General features: G+C 37.1%; 1 protein-coding gene across 11 annotated transcripts in view; it reads right to left on the reverse strand.

The window, feature by feature from the left end:
- The window catches only part of CEP152 (centrosomal protein 152), a 92,107-nt gene that overhangs the window by 21,974 nt on the left and 49,341 nt on the right, over positions 1–20,792 (reverse strand). For 7 of the 11 annotated variants that reach the window (XM_086710634.1, XM_086710637.1, XM_086710635.1 and 4 more), the window contains 8 exons: positions 16,912–17,040; positions 16,217–16,326; positions 15,344–15,472; positions 15,055–15,190; positions 10,630–10,815; positions 8,743–9,024; positions 5,986–6,117; positions 919–1,569 (listed from right to left, as the gene is read on the reverse strand). In XM_086710634.1, the coding sequence (XP_086566760.1) occupies positions 919–1,569; positions 5,986–6,117; positions 8,743–9,024; positions 10,630–10,815; positions 15,055–15,190; positions 15,344–15,472; positions 16,217–16,326; positions 16,912–17,040 (1,755 nt within the window). The remainder of the gene's footprint in view (positions 1–918; positions 1,570–5,985; positions 6,118–8,742; positions 9,025–10,629; positions 10,816–15,054; positions 15,191–15,343; positions 15,473–16,216; positions 16,327–16,911; positions 17,041–20,792) is intronic. The other 4 variants (XM_025919636.2, XM_025919635.2, XM_086710638.1 and 1 more) reach the window with 2 other exon arrangements.

Genomic DNA, 20,792 nt, shown 5'->3' on the forward strand with positions numbered 1-20,792 from the left:
ATCCTCAAGTGTGGGGATTAGAACTCGTATTTTTTTTTTCCCCAGCTTATAACACATTCCAATAAGTATTAATACCAAATGTTCAATCCTGGCCTTGAAAATCTTTAATCATGATATCTTAATGAAACTTAACTCTTACGTCTCTTCATTCAGACAAACCTTATAATATTGGGAATGTTTTCTACCTCTAATTCCAAATGTTGAAATCGGCTAAACACAATACCTACGATATTATTCTAGATTTTTCATCCATACCTCATTTCTTTAATCATAAGCTAGGAAGACTTTGGTTTTATCAGATCTTCCACAGAAACTAAAAGCTAGTGTCAGAGACTACTTAGACAACTAAAAGAATACAATTCACTCATGCCACACACACATAGATAGTACACCAAGTAAACTGGCTTCAGAGTATCGTGTGAGTGAGCTATACCTCTAACTGCTTATTTCTACATCTTTTTTTGTACTTGGTTGGCATCTTTTGCCTTTGTGACATAAATTCCTTGAGGGTAAGAAATATGCTTCCAAACTCTTTAGAAGCTCTTAAGAAACTCTAGTTTAATACGATGCATATTTCTTGAAGTGGTCATGCCCAAAAAACAAAAATAGGAATGAGAGTTATTCAGTTTCTCAAAGCTCAGGCCCTTACAAAGAACAGCATATATTTTTTAGGAAAAAGATGTCTAGAGTCTAAAAGCTCTGCCTCATATTTGTGGCACTATGAAGAAGCAAAGTTTTTTTGGCAAAAAGAAATGAAATCCTTTGGATTTCTTACAAAAAGTTGTTAAGCCACTGGTAAAAACACAAGTTTTATGTCTATTAGACTGTAAAATGAAGAAAGGAAAAAATAACCATAGGAAACTGCTACAATCATCTCTGATGCTTATTAAGAGCTCTTTCCACTTATCAGGAACATACCTTTTCCCATTCTGAGCCGGTATTTTCTGTAGCTAGGGAGAGGATATCTTGAAATGCTTTCTGTATGCAGGCCTTTAGTTTTTCAAAATATTGCACAGACACCCATTTTGAAGAACAAGTCGACACGAATTCCAAAAGTTGCTGGTTCTCTGAAGCACCGACATGCTCCTTCTGGGTGTCCTTTAAGAGAAATTCGAGTACAGTTAGGATGTCTTCCTCATACTGATAGATTTCCAGTTGGATCCGCCTGGCTTCCTGCGTAGCCCATTCTCTACGACTCTGGTCTAGACATGCTTGCAATTCCATCTCCTTCTGAAGAAGGAGTTCAGTTTTTTGTTTCACAAAGTCTTCTTTAGCTGCCGCAAGCACCTCATCAATTTTATTTCGATGATCATCTAAAAATTGCCGGTAATCTTCCTCATTTTGTTCTTGAATTCTGTGGATTTCTTCTTGCTTTTTTTTGTTCCATTCACTCCGGGCTTTCGCCAACTCAGCCCTGACAACCACAGGGACTTCCTCGTTCTTTAACTCAAGCTCTCTCTGAAGAGAATGAATCTTCTCTTCCAGTTCCCTCCTAGGTATTCCATTTTTGTTCATGTTTTCAAGCTCACTTTTCCATTTCTCTTTAGCTTCAGAAACAGCAAATGATATCTAAAAGGCAGAACAATGTACGTTTAAAATTCTTTATGATCTCCCCATAACTATTTGGGATAAGACATTGTTCCTAAAATATACTATACTCAAAGATCCTCTCCATTTTAGATCACCTAGTATTTTAGGTCATATGGTATTTTAAAAACATCAGTTTCTTGGGGGTGCCCGGGTGGTTCAGTTAAGTGTCCAACTCTTGGTTTGGGCTCAGGTCATGAGCTCATGGTTTCTGAGTTTGAGCTCCCACATAGGGCTCTATGCTGGCAGTGAGGAGTCTGCCTGGGATTCTCTCTGTCTCTCTCTCCCTCTCTCTCTCAAAATAATTAAAGAAACTTACAAAATAAATAAGTAAAAGACATCCATTTCTTGATGGAGAACTAGAAATTTAAACTGACTCCAAAAAATTATAATTAGACAATTATCCAAAATTAATTTTAGGGGAAAAATTCATATTAGTTTTACACAGACAGAGCCTCAAATTTTACCTAAGCCCAGGACAAATGAAGTATCTTTTACATGAAGCGATAATATAATAGCTGGAAGCGAAAGCAGCCTCATAAAGAAATCTTACTATTACTTAGAAATATAACACATACCTGCATAACGTGCTGACAAACATAATTGTATTTTAATGGCATCACAGTGGTTAGAGCAGTTCATTAAATGACAATACTAGACAGAAAAAAGTCATTTTTTCACTAATCTAATTGTCTTTTATAACAGAATAACAAGACTCGCAGATCACACACAGTAATAATACATAACCAAAATGTCACAGGGAATCAAAACACCTAGGCTTAACTCTAATCCTACCTTTGACTGCAGCCCAGCAAGGTGCTTAACAGAACAGGCTCTGGGGACAAACTGCTAGAGTCAACTTACCAGCTGTGGGACCACAGGCCCATTCCTCAATTCCTTCGAGACTCTATTTCCTCATCTATAAAATGAGGATAATTATAAAGCTTCCCTGATAGCATTGCATTAGGGTTAAATGACAAAAGAAAATTCATTTAAGGGACTTGGTCCAGAGCCTGGCAGATAAGGACTCAATAAATATTATATGGTTATTACTTTTGGCTAGATGGCCTTAGAAAAGTCACTTAATCTCTTTCACACTTAATGTCTCTATCTACATAATGAGCAGACTGGATAATGACCTTGAATCCCTTTTATAAATTCAAACAAGTCACAAGGATGTAAGTGTTGAAAGAAGTGGGCATCTCCAAAAGCTTGGCCTGGACAGCGGTGGCTGCTGAAAGTCAGTACTGTATACATATATGCTCTGGATGTTGAGATAGGGTATCTGTCTCCTAAATTTCCAGCTATTATATCATCTTAGCAAACACCTTCAACTGTAAAAATTCTAAAACATGTTATACACCTTTATTCAATAAGTGTTCCTGAATAGTTGCACATAAATCCAAATTTTGAACTCTACTTCAAATTTACTAAGGGAACCCACTAAGATGAGCTTTACAAAGGAATGCACAGCAAAATTCTTTCGCTACCAGAGGAATAATTCAGTAGTGATGTGAAACATGCTTAAAGAGTACCTTCAGGGAAAACAGTCTTGTCACAATGGATGCCTGGAGATCATTACCAGGTGACTTGGTGGAGGTGGCAGATCCCATGGAATCGGGAGGACCTGCCCAACCTCACCAAAGGTGTGCATCCTCTCACATGAAGTTGTGGGAGGAGAATTTAACAGCATTAATCAACTCAGTGGCTCCTGATAGTTGATGCCCAGTAGAATCACCTGAGAAGCTTTTAAAAATCCTAATACCCAGGCCATATCCTGCACCAATTAAAACATAAAGCCTGGGGGCTAGGAGTCAAGCAACAGTAATTTTTTTTTAAGTTTATTTATTTATTTATGAGAGAGAGAGAGAGAGAGAGAGAGAGAGAGAGAGAGAGAGAGAGAGAGAGATAGCATGAGTGGGGGAGGGGCAGAGAGAGAGGGAGGCACAGAATGGGAAGCAGGCTCCAGGCTCTGAGCTGTCACCTTGGAGCCCGATACAGGGCTCAAACCCACGAACCTTGAGACTATGACCTGAGCCGAAGTCGGACCCTTAACTGACTGAGCCACCCAGGCACCCCAAGCAACAGTAATTTTTAAAAGATCCTCAAGTTTTTCTAATATGCAGCAAAGTTTAAGAACCACTGAACCAATTGACAACTTCTGGACTCTGGATAACCGGCTTTAAATTTTCACGGAGCTTGATGGATCACTCTAATCTCCCAAGAACCCTCCCACCAATGCACTGACACTGGCCCTAGGTCACCTTCTTTGGTTTGGACCAAGGATTCGCAACATGTTAACATTATGTTCTGTGGCTGAATAATTATCTAGAATAGTGCTACTCACACCCAAGTGTGGTCTAAAAACCAGCACTGTCACATCCCCTAGGAACTTGTTAGAAATGCAAATTTCTCAGGATTTACTCCAGGATTTACTCCAGACCCACCAAATCAGAATCTCTGGGAATAAATCCCAGGAATCTGCTTTAACAAACCCTCCAGGTGAATCTCATGCCTGATAAAGTTTGAGAAGCAACACACTGTCTTCTCATTCCTGTATTTCTGCATTCACATACATTCAGGTCTTCTATGTTCTTAAGGAAAGATCTCTTGGGGTCCCTGGGCGGCTCAGCTGGTTGAATGTCCAACTCTCGATTTCGGCTCTGGTCATGATCTCAAGGTTGTGAGATAGAACCTCGTGTCAGGTTCTGCACTGAGAGTGGATCCTGCTTAAGATTCTCTCTTTCCCTCTCTTTCTGCCCCTCCTGACATGCTCACATACTCTGTCTCTCAAAAACATAAAAAACAAAATAAAAACTTAAAAAAAATCTCTTGCCTATTTTCTATATACTAACCAACTTTATTATTCTTCTTGACTTCAGTGCTGAGTCACATGTACATCATATTATTTCCTCTCTCTCCCTCTTAAATTTCCTTTTAAACTATTTCAGCATACTTAAAAAGTATAGAGAATAATGCAGTGAACACCTGTGTACTACCACATAACTTAAGAAAACAGTTACAGTAGATTTATTTATGCTGAATTATTTAAGTATTCTGTGGAATAAGATTATGAATACAACATATGAGTCATTTACAATGTCTGTCACCTATACTATTTTGAAAATGGTTGTCATATTGGGAGAATAGTATACACTTAACACTGCAATCTATTATCTTTTTTGTATTATAATTAAGAAGACATACATATGGCATAAAATAGTAGTTTAAGTTTGCTATTTGGACTTCTCATATTTGTACATATTTGTCATATTTGGACATTGTTGGTGTACTTATCCACAGCTCCTTGTTTTCTTATAAATTTGTACTGTTTTTCTTACCACATATCAGTAGTAATGTTTCTTATGTTTAATTCATTTATTTTCCTTTTTTTTTATTATCCTCTCACTTTTTTTATTACAAAAGCAAAAATGTTTTAACTGTATCTCTTATATCCTATTTATCCATCTTTGCTACTACAACTATTGTCCCCAAACTGAGTGATGTTGGTATTCAATTTCTTTCTTCTATGCTTTCATGTAAAAATGTTCAACTTCTTCATCAACTTAGACTTTATTATGATGCAAGCACAGGTAACCTTAATTTTTCCAAAGTGCTATCTGGCTATCCTAAGACCATTTATTATGGAATAATTCCCTACTCCTTTGTTTTGAAACAATTACATTTCTATTCATAGTTGGGCCTATCTCTGAAGTCTGTGTAATACAAAATGAAAAATTCTATTTTTGTGACTCAACACTGAATTGTCGCTTTCCAACATACCCTATTATGTGTTAGGGTTGGACTACTATTTCTTTTCCAGAACATTTAAAAAATTTCTAGTCCTTTCCAAGTAAATTTTAGAATTAGGGTCAAATTTCAAAACCATGTTCAGTTTATTGGCATTTTGATTAGAACTGGTTTACACTAATAAATTGGAAGAATGCAAATGATTATAATATCTTATGTTTCTGGTCAAACAACATGACCTCTCTGGTAAGGAGAGTTGGCTATTTTCCAAGGAGATTATAAGACTACTGACAAAGCATGGAAATCAAACTCCCAGCATGCAAAAGGATACCATGTAGCTATTAATAAACAGATAAACACCTGTTCTCAATTTCTCCTAAAGATAGGGCAAGACAGAACAGGATTTAATTTCACAGTTAAGGTTACCTTCCTGATTATGAGAGTTTCAAGACCCTAAAATACATTCTTTCTCCCTCAGCATCCTGATGATGAGAACAGATGCCATCAGTCAGGCTCTGAGCTAATGGTTACCATGCATTATTGCATTTAATCCTTCCACAACACGGTGAGGAGATACTGATTCTCGGGACTAAGATGAGACATCAGGAGAGAGGCCCTCCTCAAGCTTTTTTCCAGGAGAGCACTTACCCGTCTTGCCACAGTGATCTCTTGTTGCTCTTCCCACTTCTTCTGTTCTGCTCTTACACGTGCTTTATACTCTGCAAGGTCAGGTAGTTCTTCCAGCCATCGATGACGAGCATTTTGCACAGCTGTTTCTACCTGCAATTGGATATTGCAAGAGTAGGCAGTAAAGTGAGGTATAAAATTTCAGAAAGATCCCATTCGCAATTAGCAACTATGGTTTCATGTGTATTTTACATCATATCGCACTACGTTACACTGACCTCAAGCAGCCCACCTGATCCCAAACAGTAGATTCTAATCCTTCTGTTCTAAACTTCCCATACTGTCCCATGCAAATGCCAGCGCAAAAAGTAAAAATCTATAACTGTTTGATAGCCAATACCATTACTGGAAAGCTTCATACAAAGTACCAATTGCCATTTCCAAGAAATTCCTGTTTATCTTAAGAAAAAGGAGAAGACATGCAGAGAGGCTGCTTGGGGTCAGGGCTGCCCAATCAGTACACCCACCATATCCACAGTCCTCATGCCATACATATAAACACATGAACCCACGCAAGCATGCACCAATATAGCTTAGAGCCTTGTACCAAGCAACTTTTCCTGCTGTCTGTAATGAGTTTGCAACTAAAGAATGAGGGTGATACAGCAATTCAGGCAAACATATAAGACTTGATGAATTATGAGGGTGATCTGTTGGTAAATCTGTCATAGGTTACCACAAGGTCACTTATTAAATAACCTTTCCTTATTTCCTTGTATTGAAATATAAATACACACATACCTATATCCATATAAACATACAAAACTAGAGTTGACATAAGGGGCTGAATTTTTTTGTAAAATGCTAAATACATTTACAGGTAAAACCTAGGGAGTTACAAATATGGGGAAAAGATAAAGCCCCTATAGAAATTTATATTCATCCAAAGGTTATTAATAATATTTCCTTTCTTACTACATGATGCTATTTTTCTTCACAACATCTGTAATTGTATATATACCAGAACAGCACCCTTAAACATGTCTCTTTGTCCACAGAACATTTTCTTAACTCTGTTCAAACCTTAAACATTTCAGGAAATGATTTAACTGACTGAAGATGCCTTTGATACAATTACACAGATTTGCCTATGTTTCCATACTATAAGGATTCCCTCTAAAATCATGTAGAACAACTTATGGGGGCCTGGGTGGCTCAGCCAGTTGAGCATCCGACGTCAGCTCAGGTCATGATCTCACAGTTTGTGAGTTCAAGCCTCGCATCGGGCTCTGTTGACAGCTTGGAGCCTGGAGCCTGCTTTGGATTCTGTGTCTCCCTCTCTCTGCCCCTCTCATGCTCATGCTCTTTCTCTCTCTCTCAATAATAAGTAAACGTTAAAAAAAATTTTTTTTTAAATCATGTAGAACAACTTAACAAATAGGCAGAATTCCAAGTATTTATCAAAAGCTGAATACATTTTTTTTTAAACTTTACTTCAGGTATTATTTTAAGACTGCATAATAAGCATTTCGTTTGTAAATACAAAATAAGTAATATTAAGGTCCAGGGACCTCTATGGGACTAAACACCCTGTCAGGTGGTCTGTGAGATCAAAACTATTTTCAAAGTAATATTCACACTTTATTTTTTTCATGCCCATTCCTGCATGTGTAACTAATACAATGGTGTCATGCTATGTGATTTATCACTGCTCTGACAGCCAAAGGCAAGTTTAGTATTCTTGGGTTTTTTTTTTTTCCGATTTTATTTTCCTAATTTTTTAAAGTTTATTTATTTATTTTGAGAAAAAGAGAGAGAGAAAAAAAAGAGAGTGAGTGGGTGAGCACGAGAGGGACAGAGTGAGAGGGAGAAACAGAACCCCAAGCAGGCTCCGCATGGCCAGCGCATAGCCCGACACTGGGCTCAGACTCATAAACCTTGAGATCATGACCTGAGCCAAACGCTTAACCCACTGAGCCACCCAGGTGCTCCAGTATTCTTGTTTTTTTAAAAGTTCCTTAGATTTATATTTTCCAATACAGTAAATAGATATAACCCACACAGAGAAAAACTCTTCAGAGTCTTGAGTTTTTAAAAGTGTTAAAGGCATCCTGAAGCAAAAAAGTTTTGAGAATCACTATAATAATGTAGATAAAACCAACAAAAACTCTTTATTGCATTAACACAGAGCTATTTCATTAACACAGCTCACTCAGGCTGACATTTCTTGGAAACCAAACAACATGCCCCAGTTAAAAGCAAGCTAGCTTTCTGAGTGCTTCTAAGGGGAGGCAATGGCCCCGCTTTCTGGCAGCGTATGGGATTTACAGACAAAGTCCCGTGTGAGGGGAGTGCCTGCAGATTCAACTCTGTGAGTTGCAGTGCAAATACTGTCTAATATCTCACTTGCTTTAAGTTTGCTTATGTATAACTACTTCAGTGGAGTACGTTCTATAAAGTTAGGTATGAAAGATTCTTAATTAAGATGTGCTTCATCCAGTTATAAAACCGCCACCTTTAACCTCAAGCACCCTAACGCTTAGACCAAACTCAGAGGAGCAAACACTCTGTAAACATAAAGAATACATGGAAAAACTGAGGGGTAACAGCTTTGTGACAGAAATACAGTGGAAGAAACATTTGTAACAACCCAAGAGGTTCTACCCTAGAATGCACAAAATTTTCAAAGTATAAAGTTATGAACAAGTTCAATGGTAGTATTTTACAGGTTTTCATTAATAGGCAGTTCCAATAATTGTACTATAATAAACCTATTACCTGTTTGGCAATATTTTCACAATATTTGAGTTCTAATTCCACCTCGAGTTTCTTCAGGTCCCCACTGACAGCTGTTTCTTTCTCTTGCTCTAAATCTTGCTGGATCTTTCGCTTCTGTTCTTCTATCATGACTGCCATCTCTTTCTTGGAAATAACATCACTGGTGGTTACTTGGTCAGTCTGGCTGCAACCATCTGAGGTCTTCTTTTTCATTGCCTTTATAGTTTGATCCAGCTTAGACTGCCACTCTTTTTCGAGCTGTTGAATAAGTTCTTGTTTGATCTGTTTTCAGAAGAAAAATTGTATGAAAAGAAAAAACACTCAAATAAGCAAAACCCAGAATTAATAGCTAGCCAAAAGAGCAACCACAGCTGTGTCTGAAAACCATCTAGACATTGTTGTAGTAATTACATGAGAGTTAGAAGCTTAGTCAATGAAAATATATTCAAGTAAATCCTGAAAGTTACTGTTGGACCCTAATGTACGTGGCATCAATCACATGGGAGATAGAAGTATACTGCCATAGGTCAGGCTTTCTTGCTCTCAAGATGCAACCTTCTGGAAGCTTTGACATTGCCACTACAAAGGTGGCATGATTTTTTTTTTTTTAAGAGGAAAATTTATACTATTAACATGTATTTTTCCATCAACATCAGGCTTTCCACAAAGCAGGCACTGGGTTAAGTCTAAATAATGAACCTAAAACTGCACGATCTAAAAATAGTTTTACTTACTTGAACACATTAGACTCTTGTTTGTTAGGGTATTAAATTCTACTGAGTCTACTGTGCATTGAAGGAGGGGCATCATTAGAAGGATGTCTTAATGACAACTTTCTGCTTTCAACAGGATAGTGGGATGGATCAAAACACAGTCAGTCTGAGGCAAAACTGTGAAACAGCAAAAGTTGCTTTTCTCTGTTCCTGGTTCCCACCTCCTGGGTATCCAGAGTTCTCAGACTGCTTCCCTGGCTACCACAGTCCCAGGCTACGTTGCTGCATTTGAAATGGCAATCTTGTGTAGCAGTTTATGTTTTCCTGACAATCTCACACAAACATTACTTCTCTATCTCATCCTCCTGGTAAATAACTGGTTAGCAGATTCAAATATAAAACAATGTGCAACATTGTAAAAATAGAGAATTGGTTTTGTGCTATCCAGATTTTACAGGCATAAATGTATATATTCCAGAAAACATATTTCTGTATTAAAAAATGATTAGTAAAAGAATGTCAGGTGCGAGCACTAGATTAATGAACTGCTGCAGAGGGTGGGGGTGGGAGATGAAGAAGAGGGATGCTGAAAGACAGGACAGTGGTCTACAACCCACCGTTAGGTAGCCACACCCCCAGGTAATAGCAATCTTGCAGACCAAAGAATCTAGTTTCGACAAGCTTGAAAATTGATTTCCCTTCCAGCTAAGTTTTCAAGATCATAATTTGGTTCTTAATTTTCTAGAAAACTATTAGTAATTTCATTTGCTACTTAGGTAAAAGAGGTAATTTTTTGTGCTTTTGAGCCTGCCCAGTCATTACTTCTTCCTTCTAATCCACAGGATGGGTTATCTATTTGTTATTATAGACTGGTCTAGAGTCATCTGACTCATTCCACAATATGAAATTAGAGGGGGGTTTCATTTTGAGGAATCAAAAAGTACCCCTCCAAAAACCATTATATCCTGAATTGCATTGAAGGGACAAGAGAGGGGAGAAGTTTTAAGAAATAAAACTAGTGTAAGCTGCCCAAAGCCCAATCCCAAGAAGTGAAATGAATGATCACGTAGGTGCTTGGCAATGAAAAATTATGTCTGTTCAGGAAGAACGGTCTCTCTATAGTTAATACTACAGTTTCCAAACATGGTGACTGAAAAGAAATTTTAACCCACACCTCTGTCTGTTCCTCATCCCAGTGTGATTTGGCTAACATCACTTCATTGTCAACCTGCTGTTTAATATCAGTTTCTTGTTCTTTCAGCCACTTGCTCTTCTCCATCATAAGGGTGTCTTGGTACTTTTCTTCAAGTTCCACCTGCAGTCTGTTTACATATTCTTCTCTTTCCTCCAATAGCTGTCTCTTTAAACAAAATTCAAGTAAATATCTCTGTATTATACTAATATTCTCCAAGGCAAATTTATAAAATATTGGTCATAGGCAGGTACTGGCAGCAACAGAGACAAATGATCTTCCTACATGCTAACTCAATCAGCTAATAAACTGTCTTGTAAAGACCTGCTTGGATCTCAAATATTTGCATAAAAAATTTACAGGTGGCTATATTAAAAGAAAAAGCATCTAACACAATCAATATGTTACTAGAAGAACAACTTTTTAACAAGTTTAACTGACATTTATGTTTACACCCCACCCATCATGGGACTCATTAGGTATCACAGGCCAGGAAAAAAAAAAAAATGTACATTTCTGAAATACATATATTCTGATATAAAACAAAAATTATTGCTCTATCTTAAAAGTATGCATCCTGTAATAAATTCAGACTGGCATATTTTTTTCATTACCAAAGACAATTGTTTTTCTCAAAACTAGCTAAAGCATTATGAAATAGTAACTGTCAACTATCAGATACAAATTTAATAATTTGAACTATTCATATACTATTCTCTGTTTATTTTAGGAATCCAGTTGATCTGAAAACTCTAACAAAACTCTACTCAGGGATCAAAATCACCTATAAGAGTTTTTGTGTGAAAATTTTTATTTTAAGTTTATTTATTTATTTTGAGAGAGGTGAGTGGGGGAGGAGCAGAGACAGAGAGAATCCCAAGCAGGCTCTGTACTCAGTGCGCAGCCCAACACGGGGCTCGAACTCACCAACAATGAGACCATGACTTGAGCCAAAACCTAGAGTGAGATGCTTAACCGAGTGAGCCACTCAGGTGCCCCCAGTGTGAAAATTTTTGAAACAGTTTTCTGGTGGTCCCACTGAAGCTCATAAAATATAATGCCAGAGAAGTATACACTTCACATACCTATTGCCACGCAGCAAAAGAGCTTTTGCTCTGTGTCTCTTTACCATTATTTCTGATTCATGCTACCTGGTTGTCTGGTTTCTTTCCTGGTTCACACCTGACCTGGCTTATTTTGGTCTTAATTGCCATCTGATTCCTCTCCACCAACGGCACATACCAAAAAGATGCTATCTATTTTTGTTCAGTGTTCTATGATTTCAGAAAATCTCCAGTGACTAAGGGACCCATTTCTTCACAATCAGGTCATAGAAACTGTAGTTGTACTAAAACAATCGAACTATCACGTGGCTGAGAAAGTTGTCCAGTGTCATGTCATATATCACAGTTATTTTTTGTTGACTTTAAAAGGAATCCTCACATTGTCTTACCTGTGTATATCTATGCTTCAGGAGTTGTTTCCATATGTATCTACTTTCCTTTTGACCCAGAACAGAAAACTGCTACCAATTTTCTGTGTGTTTGTATGTTTGTGCATATATATCAATTGCTTTGTTACATAATAAGCCAGCCAAAACTTGACCATAACAACAAAACTAAACTAAAACAGCAAACATCTATTATTTCTCATGATTCCCTGGTCATCTGGGGGGTGATTCTGATCTGAGTCAATTTAGCTGACCTCTGCAAGCAGTTGAAGCACATGGTCTAAGATGGCCTCACCCACACGTCTGGGGGTTAGCTTGATGTCTGCTAGAAAGATGACATGGTCACATGTGTCATCACTCAGCAGGTTATCCCAGATCATTCACACAGTGGTGGCCACAGAGTTCCTGAGAGTATCAAGCTTGTAAGTCCCAATGCATAAATTATTTTTAAGACTCTTTTTGCCTAATGTTTACTAATGTCCCATTGGCCAAAATCAGATCCAAGGGATGAGAAACAGATGACTTCTTACTGAGAACTGCTAGAAAGTCACACTCCGAAGGGGCATGCATTCAGTGATGGGAAGAATGTGCGGCCATTTTTGCAGTCTACCATAGCAAGGAAAACCTTTCTACCCTCTCTTTACAGAAGTAATAGATTTATTGAACACAGGGATCTGCCATTTGAACATACTACAGAAATATCTAATTTTGAAAGTTTTATCATGAAAGAAAATTTTTCAATAGTTTTAAAACATTTACACTTGATATGCATGCCCCAGATAGCAAAAAAAACCCTCTAACTTCTAAGGACTGACTTAGCATGTATTACAATTGTACAGATGAGACTAACGTATACAGAAATGACATTATGAATGGGAATATCGTCCATCTTTGCCTTGTCTGCAAATTCATGACCTCCAATGATTACTACAGAGTCCAAGGGGTTCTGTGTGGATGACTTTTCTCCCACTCTCTGAACAAGCCAGGTTGACATGTGAGGAAAGTTCCGTGTGTTAGTAAAAGTTTTAAAACTTGGCATTGAGCTCTTACTTAACCCATGGCATAACTCAACAACTGTTTCAGAAAAGAGCACATATGGAACAGGGAAATACACTGTAGGACTCTTGCTGTTGTCTATCTTATAAATTCAGTATCCAGACTAAGTAACTGACCGGAAAGTCAACTGCAGGGAAAATGCCTTATGGCCTGCAGAGAACTTCCATGAAAGTTCCCTAGCTTGCTTGAGTTTAATAAGATTCTTCCATTGTGAGTGTGAAACATTTCCTAGGATATGAAAAGATTAAATAAATTCTCTTAAGTTTAAAGTTCTGTTATGACTGGCTTATAAAAATTACTAATTTTTGTAATGGATTTACATAAATCCAAATAAAAAAAACTAAAGAATTCCAGAGAAGAAAGGAATTACACTTCTCATGGGTTAAGTACACTGGCCCTTCCAGTGGGGCTGGGTATTAACTACAAAGGGATAGCATAAGGCAGTCTCATAGGGTGATAAAACTCTTCTGTATCCTCATCACTCTATACATGTGTTAAGTCACATGTTAAAAACGTATAGAACAAACACCAAATGAAAAAGTCCATTTCACTGTATGACAACTTAAAATCTTTAAAGAAAAATATTTAACCTGTAAGATTTTTTGGAAGGGCCAAAGAGCAGTTTTAACTTTCCTCCCTGCTTTGGTGCACAAGCATTCATGAGCCAGTATTGGTCAGCAGCAGCTGTTAATTCCAAGCGACAGATTATATGAGATCTAATTTTATAGCCAAACTGATTCTTTGAAAAGTACCAGAAAATATATTCCTGAAAAGAATGACCTCTTTGAGAGAATTACTCTTCTGTTCTTGTCAATTTACGTACTTAAAAAGAAAAAAAATCACAGCAGAGATCTCCCTATTTTAATTTTTTTATACATTATGAAAAGCTAAGTCCTTAATTTCTAAGTAATTTAAGATCCCTTCTAACTTTTATACTAACTAAAAGAGCTCGCTTTAGAAGTTCTTTTTCCATTAGACGATATGTACACATGGCATGTTTTTTCACCATATTAATCTATTCAAAAAAATACAAACATTAAAAGAGCTGAATTCCTCACCTGCTCTTTCTATTCTTTTAAAGTCTGTAGTAGCAAGAGCCTGCTTTAATATAACTTTGCTCAGAAAACCTCTGTATACAACATTTACTCAGGCTTTTAAAAATATTTTCTAATCTTGACGCAGGTGGCTTTCAAATTGTGGTCTGCAGGCTGGTCCAAAATGGAAGGGAGAGTCAGACGTGTGTCTGGATGAGGCTCCAGGCAGGACAGGGAAGAAAAGACAGGCGACTATTTACATGTGATTTTACTCCTGGACACTCACCAACAGCAACTGAGAAGATTCAGGCAGGAGGGGAAAGTATAGAAGCCCCTCCAGTTTCCCGAAAAAATGAGAGCTTCCCTGAAAAGCTCTCCACCTTCCCTATCCTAAGTCCCAAGTTCAAATTCCTGCCCTTCTCCCCAGAAGAATAAAATGACACTTGGGTACTGAGACAGAAATGGGTCAGAGGAAAATGTTTCTGAGGGAATATGCTGTGCATCACCCATGGGACTCTGTAGGTTCAACTAAGGAGCCAGCAAAAGTGGAAAGCAAGAATCCCTGGGTTTCAGACTCACAGTGTTTGGGTCTACTCTCGTTTATTTTTAGAACCCTGTTTTGCCACTTGGAATAAATATAAGGAAGAATCATTTTCTCCTATATGTATGCCATTTTCTACTGAGGTTTTAAAAATCATCTCAATATTTACTGTATTTTGTGAGCTATCAGAGTGTGATAGCCAAAAATAAAGAGACTTCTCCATAGGCCTTCCCTGTTTCACAAGAGAACAAGTATACTGGTTTCCATGACAATAGTGAGGCCAGAGAAAAGAGTTGAAACAAACACAACATGAACTTGTACTGTACCTTCTTCTCCTGAGCCTGTTGCTCCTTTTCCATGGTCTTCCTCAGAGTTGATTCTAGATTATCCTTCTCTCTGCACACTTCCAGGTAACATTCTTGCACGGCAGCCATCTCCTTATTCATGTTATCTAAGTCAGACCTTGGATACACAAAACCAGCAACCAAATGACCACCAGGAAAAAAAAAATATATATATATATATAAGAGCTGCAAAACAATTTTCCTCTAAGCTACAGAATAGGAGAAAGCTGTCTCTAGAGCTTGAAGGGTAGCTAAACTCTCTCGTTCTCACCTAAGTTGCAAGCGAGCTGCCTCATAAACCTCAAAGAGCTGCTGCTTCTCCAAAGCATGCTTTGCTAACAGGCTTTCACGTATTTGGGCTTTCATGGCTTCATGGTGCTGCTGGTAAGTCCTCTCACACCTAGAAACAGAAAGCAGACAATAGAATCTAAAGAAATGCCCAGCATTATTAGAAACACCAGGATAAATTGGTTTCCTTTTCTTCCTTTCTTTCCCACTCCCTCTCTCTAATGCAAATTATAATTAAGGTCAGATTGGTTCCCCCCAACCAAAAGTAATAATTAATTCCTAGTGGATGATCTTAAATTCTGCAAAATTTTTTCTCTTTAAATGTTTCCAGAGAAAAATGAGAAACTTGGATATGAGAATGCCCCAGTCCTTCAAGAAGATAATAGTCTTTGTTGAGGACTTGTTTATAAAAAATTAATTGAAATAATAGGGTAGAGTTCCAAAATTCCAAGTTATCTATATTAGAAATAGATACTAGCAGTACCCAACTCACAAGTATGTTATGTTCCAAAACTCTGTTTCCAAGTTTATGATTTGGTAATTGGAAGACATACTCCCTCCCACAGATTTCTTCCTTATAAAGAATAGTTTCCCAGACTAGTTTATGAAAACCATTAAGCTATACTATCTCAATGAACTGCAGTTTTGATGGTGCTATAGAACCCAGACCACTACATAACATCATTTCTATGGAAAATGTGTTCTAAATTCTAATTTGAGAAGCCACAGACTCATCTTCAGTAAGATCTCAGTAGGGAGGGTTCACACCATAATTTCTCTTGAATCTTTTCTGGCGGGTGGGAGAGCAGGGCGGTGAAGGGCAGAGTCAGGCATTAGACCTCTGCATAGACTTTACCTATCCACAGCTTCCTGTTTATCACGGTCAAAATCTTGTACCATTTGTCTCATTTGATTACATAAGTCTTGATTTGTATCTCTCAGTTTTTCTTCAGTTTCTTTAAGTTCCTAGATACAAAAGAATAAAGCAGTTAGAGAAAATAAACATCATATTCATTGATTAGTCCAATCTTATTTTTTATTATCTTCTATGCTTTATCTCTACCCTGTAACACTGATGTATCGTTTTCATAATTCTACAAAGACTCCTTATGGCTTGTAAGATTCACTTATTTGACAAGTAGCTTTATGACAGGAGTTAAGAGTTAAGAATTTTGTATTCATTTTGAACTACATGAAATAGAAACACTTAGCCAGAGAAGTATTCCCTAAGCGATCTCTTAAAGTAAGTCTGAGGATTCAATAATCTTAACCATATAAACAAGGTTTAACTTTTTTGGTCCAGAGAAGAATACCTCCAGCAGCCATGCTCCTATAGACCCAGGAGCCTGGAGTTCCACTAACCTACCTTTTGAGAAAATGATGACCTTATGGCCAATAAAGGGAAATAACTGGAATCCTTATTCACCCACTAATAAACCTGTCTACTAACTCATGTTGCCTCTGCAACTTTTTTTTGAAAAGTCGGTTATATCCTTTGAATATAATGAGGTCATAAGAATTCTCACAACATATAGGAAACTTTTTCATCACCTGATTTTGGTGTCGTAAAACATGAATTTCATTTTTAAGCCGCAGAATGTCATCTTTCACAATCGTATCAGAAGTAGAAGACCCAGGCCATAATTGATCAGTTGGTTTTTCCGTGGTATCTGTTTTACTCTAAATGTTAAAAAGAAAAAGTTTTTCAGGTTTTTAAGAAATTCTAACTGCTGGTTTTGAAAATAATTTCATACTTACAAAGAAACTGTGAAAACATCACAAATAACTTCCATGTAACTTTTATCATCATCCCCAAATATAACCACCATACAATTATCAAAACCAGGAAGTTAACTAGGATGTAGCACTGTTACCTAATCTACAGACCCTATACAAAATCTTCCAATTTCCCTCTAATGTCCTTTTTGTAGTTCAGGATCTCATCGACAATTCCACATTGCATTGAGTTGTCATGGCTCATGAGTCTCCTTCAATCCAAGGACAGTTCTTCAGGCTTTGTCTCTCAAATCTATGACACTTTTTAAGAGTATCAACTAGTTATTTTGTATGATGGCCTTCAATTTGGGCTTCTCTGATGTCACTTCATTATTAAATTCAGGTCATCCATTTTTTACATGAATGCCACAGAAATGCTATGTGCACTCTTCAGGAGACACAGGAGATCAACGTGGTTCATCACTGGTGATGATCAATAAATGAAGGTAGCATCTGCAGGCACTATCACTGTAAAGCTACAATTTCATACTTGTAATTTAGAATAAGTATCTTATGAGGAGATACTTTGAGACTATGCAATGCAAATATTCTATTTTTTATCTTACACCAAGTTTAGCATCTATTCTATTTCTGCATTTATTTGTTTATATATAATCTCTATTATATAATCTCTATTACCTCATAGATCTATATTTTATTCAACAGGTACAATTTTTAAGACTCATGACAGTTATTGGCAAATTGTTTCCCACAAGGTCATGCAAATGTACATTGTCAGGTAGTCTGAGAGAATGTGTCCAACTCTCTTTACCTCCAATGGCAGGGAATGTCTTGAAATAATTATTGTATTTGATGGGGAAAGGGTAGCCAATAGTTGCTTTCATTTGCATTTCTTGCATTGCTCTCATAGCAGAACCTCTTACATACCTTCACTGTTCATTTGTTTTTCATCCTCCCAGATCTATTTATACAACTTTGCATTTTCCTCTTACCATCTAAGTATCTTCCTTATCTAATCTTTATGAATTCTTTGTTCATTGATGGGGCCACAAAGATTTTTTTTTAAATATCTACTTTATTTGACTTGTTGGTTTATGTGTTTACCTGAAGTCTGAGCTCTCTTCCACAATGTTTAAAAAATATCCTAAACCAAGATTCATTCTCCTCATTGGGGAGGTATTTGTATTTCATTCACATGTGAGGCGACAGAACACCAAGGCTCTGGCTCAGTCTTTGAATTCATAGCCTTCACTTCCTTTACAGGGAGACTATTGTTGACTTTCCCCTTTTCACTTGCCATAATTTCCCAGAAGCCACTGCTTCTACTCCAGTCAGAAGAGAACTACAAATACCTACTCTGTTAGCTTCTCTCCAGATTTGGGGATACTAATGAGATTTTAAGGGATTCTATGGACTCATTAGAGTGATTTTCATTTTGTTTTAACTTGGCCTCCACTTTTTAAAGTTTGTGATATTAATTTGTCCATTCTTTCCCACTGGTAAGTTTTTATTACTATGAAATAAAATGAATGAAAGTAACATCATACTGATACGTGGAAAAACAATTTTCATGCCTAGCTATTACACTCAGCTTTGACATACCATCACACTTCAGGCACTCAGGGACTAGGTACTTGTACCTGTCAGCACAAAATCCTTATGGACAATTTTAAAAAGAAAAGGACCACATAGGTGTCATAACAAAACTTCTGAAGTTGGAATACTAAAGAGATTACCTTCAAGAAAACAAGGCATGTAATACATCAACTCTCACATTATCTTCCTAATTTCTATGACTAAAAAGATTCCAGGTAGAAAACTTCTGAGTTGGCTACTCAAAATTGCCTTGGGTCCCTTGAAATCAAAGAATGGCTCTAACCACAACTTGTGGTTAGGTAATGATTTCTTTTGAGTAACAGATACAGAAAGGCCTCTGTTTTATTCATTATGGTTACCAAAAAAATCAATGTAGATGTGGGCCCTGACTGCAAGACTAATTTTCCTAAGGACTTTACCACATTCTACATTAATGGTCCAGTTGTTCAACTAGAATGAACAGTATAGAATTCAACACACTCTCAATCAGTGCACAGTGCTACATATAGACAAATTCCTAATCTTCATCACATATTATCCTGGAAATATCATAAAGCAGCACTGCTATGAATAGTCAAATGACACGAAAGCAAAAACAACAGACTCTGAAATAATTTTTAATTGTTCTATATAAGATGGATACAAACAAACATAAGATACTACAATGTTATAGAGCAATAAATATATCAATACTTTAAAATGTTCATAAAAGAAACATGTCAAGTAAGATTACATAGTAAATATTTTTGTTAGCCTTTTCAATATTTAGAAAGGCTTTAGGGGAGGATTTCAATGACCCAGTTCTCTTTAAAAAGATATCCAAGGACATGTTCTGTCTCTTAACAAGCTGATAGCAAGCAGAGACATTCAACAGTATTTCATTAACCTCAGGATTTAATGCTAGCTATGGTATTATCCTAAAAATTGATGTAACATCTATGTGTTTTTGGCCTCAAAGATTCCAGAAAGACTGAGCCTATACAATATAGACTTCTATTCACATGCCCTGTTCCCTAGTTACACCAGCTTATTTGCTACAACCTTTAAATACTTCTGCTCAAGGCTGAAATGTTCCTTCCCACCTTCCCTCCTGCATTTATCCTTCAGGACAGAGATCAGATATTCCCTCCTTAAAGACTTCACTAAAGTTTGCCTTATCATCTCCCCTACAACCAACTCTGGTTAATTATTCCTTCTCAAAACACTCTGCAACCAATATCATCCTTATTACACAAAGTTATGCATGTCCCTCTCCTTATAGATCTGCACTGTTGCATATGGTAGCCATTAACCACACATGGCTATTGAGCACTTGAAATGTGTCTTGTCCAAAATGAAACGTGTTATAAGTGGACAATACATGTCAGATTTCAAGGACTTGGCACAGAGACAAAAAAGGCAAACCATCTCGCATTTCTATACACCAATAATGAAGCAGCAGAAAGAGAAATCAAGGAATCGATCCCATGTACAATTGCACCAAAACCCATAAAATACCTAGGAATAAACCTAACCACAGAGGTGAAGAAACTATACACTGAAAATTATAGAAAGCTTATGAAAGAAATTGAAGAAGACACAAAAAAATGGAAAAAACATTCCATGCTCATGGATTGGAAGAACATTGTTAAAATGTCGATTCTACCCAAAGCAATCTACATATTTAAAGTAATCCCTATCAAAATAACACCAGCATTCTTCACAGAGCTAGAACGAACAATCCTAAAATTTTTATGGAACCAGAAAAGACTCCAAATAGCCAAAGGAATCCTGAAAAAGAAAACTAAAGCAGAAGGCATCACAGTCCCGGACTTCAAGATGTTTTACAAAGTTGTAGTCATCAAGACAGTATGGTACTGGCACACACACAGACACATAGATCAATGGAACCGAATAGAGAACCGAGAAATGGACTCACAAATGTATGGCCAACTAATCTTTTGACAAAGCAGAAAGAATATCCAATGGAATAAAGACAGTCTCTTCAGCAAATGGTGCTGGGAAAACTGGACAGCGACATGCAGAAGAATGAACCGGGACCACTTTCTTACACTATACACAAAAATAAACTCGGGGCGCCTGGGTGGCGCAGTCGGTTA

This window comes from Puma concolor, chromosome B3 (genome assembly GCF_028749965.1).
Source record: "Puma concolor isolate L17-30 chromosome B3, mPumCon1.1.hap2, whole genome shotgun sequence".
In the NCBI taxonomy this organism is placed as follows: Eukaryota; Metazoa; Chordata; class Mammalia; order Carnivora; family Felidae; genus Puma; species Puma concolor.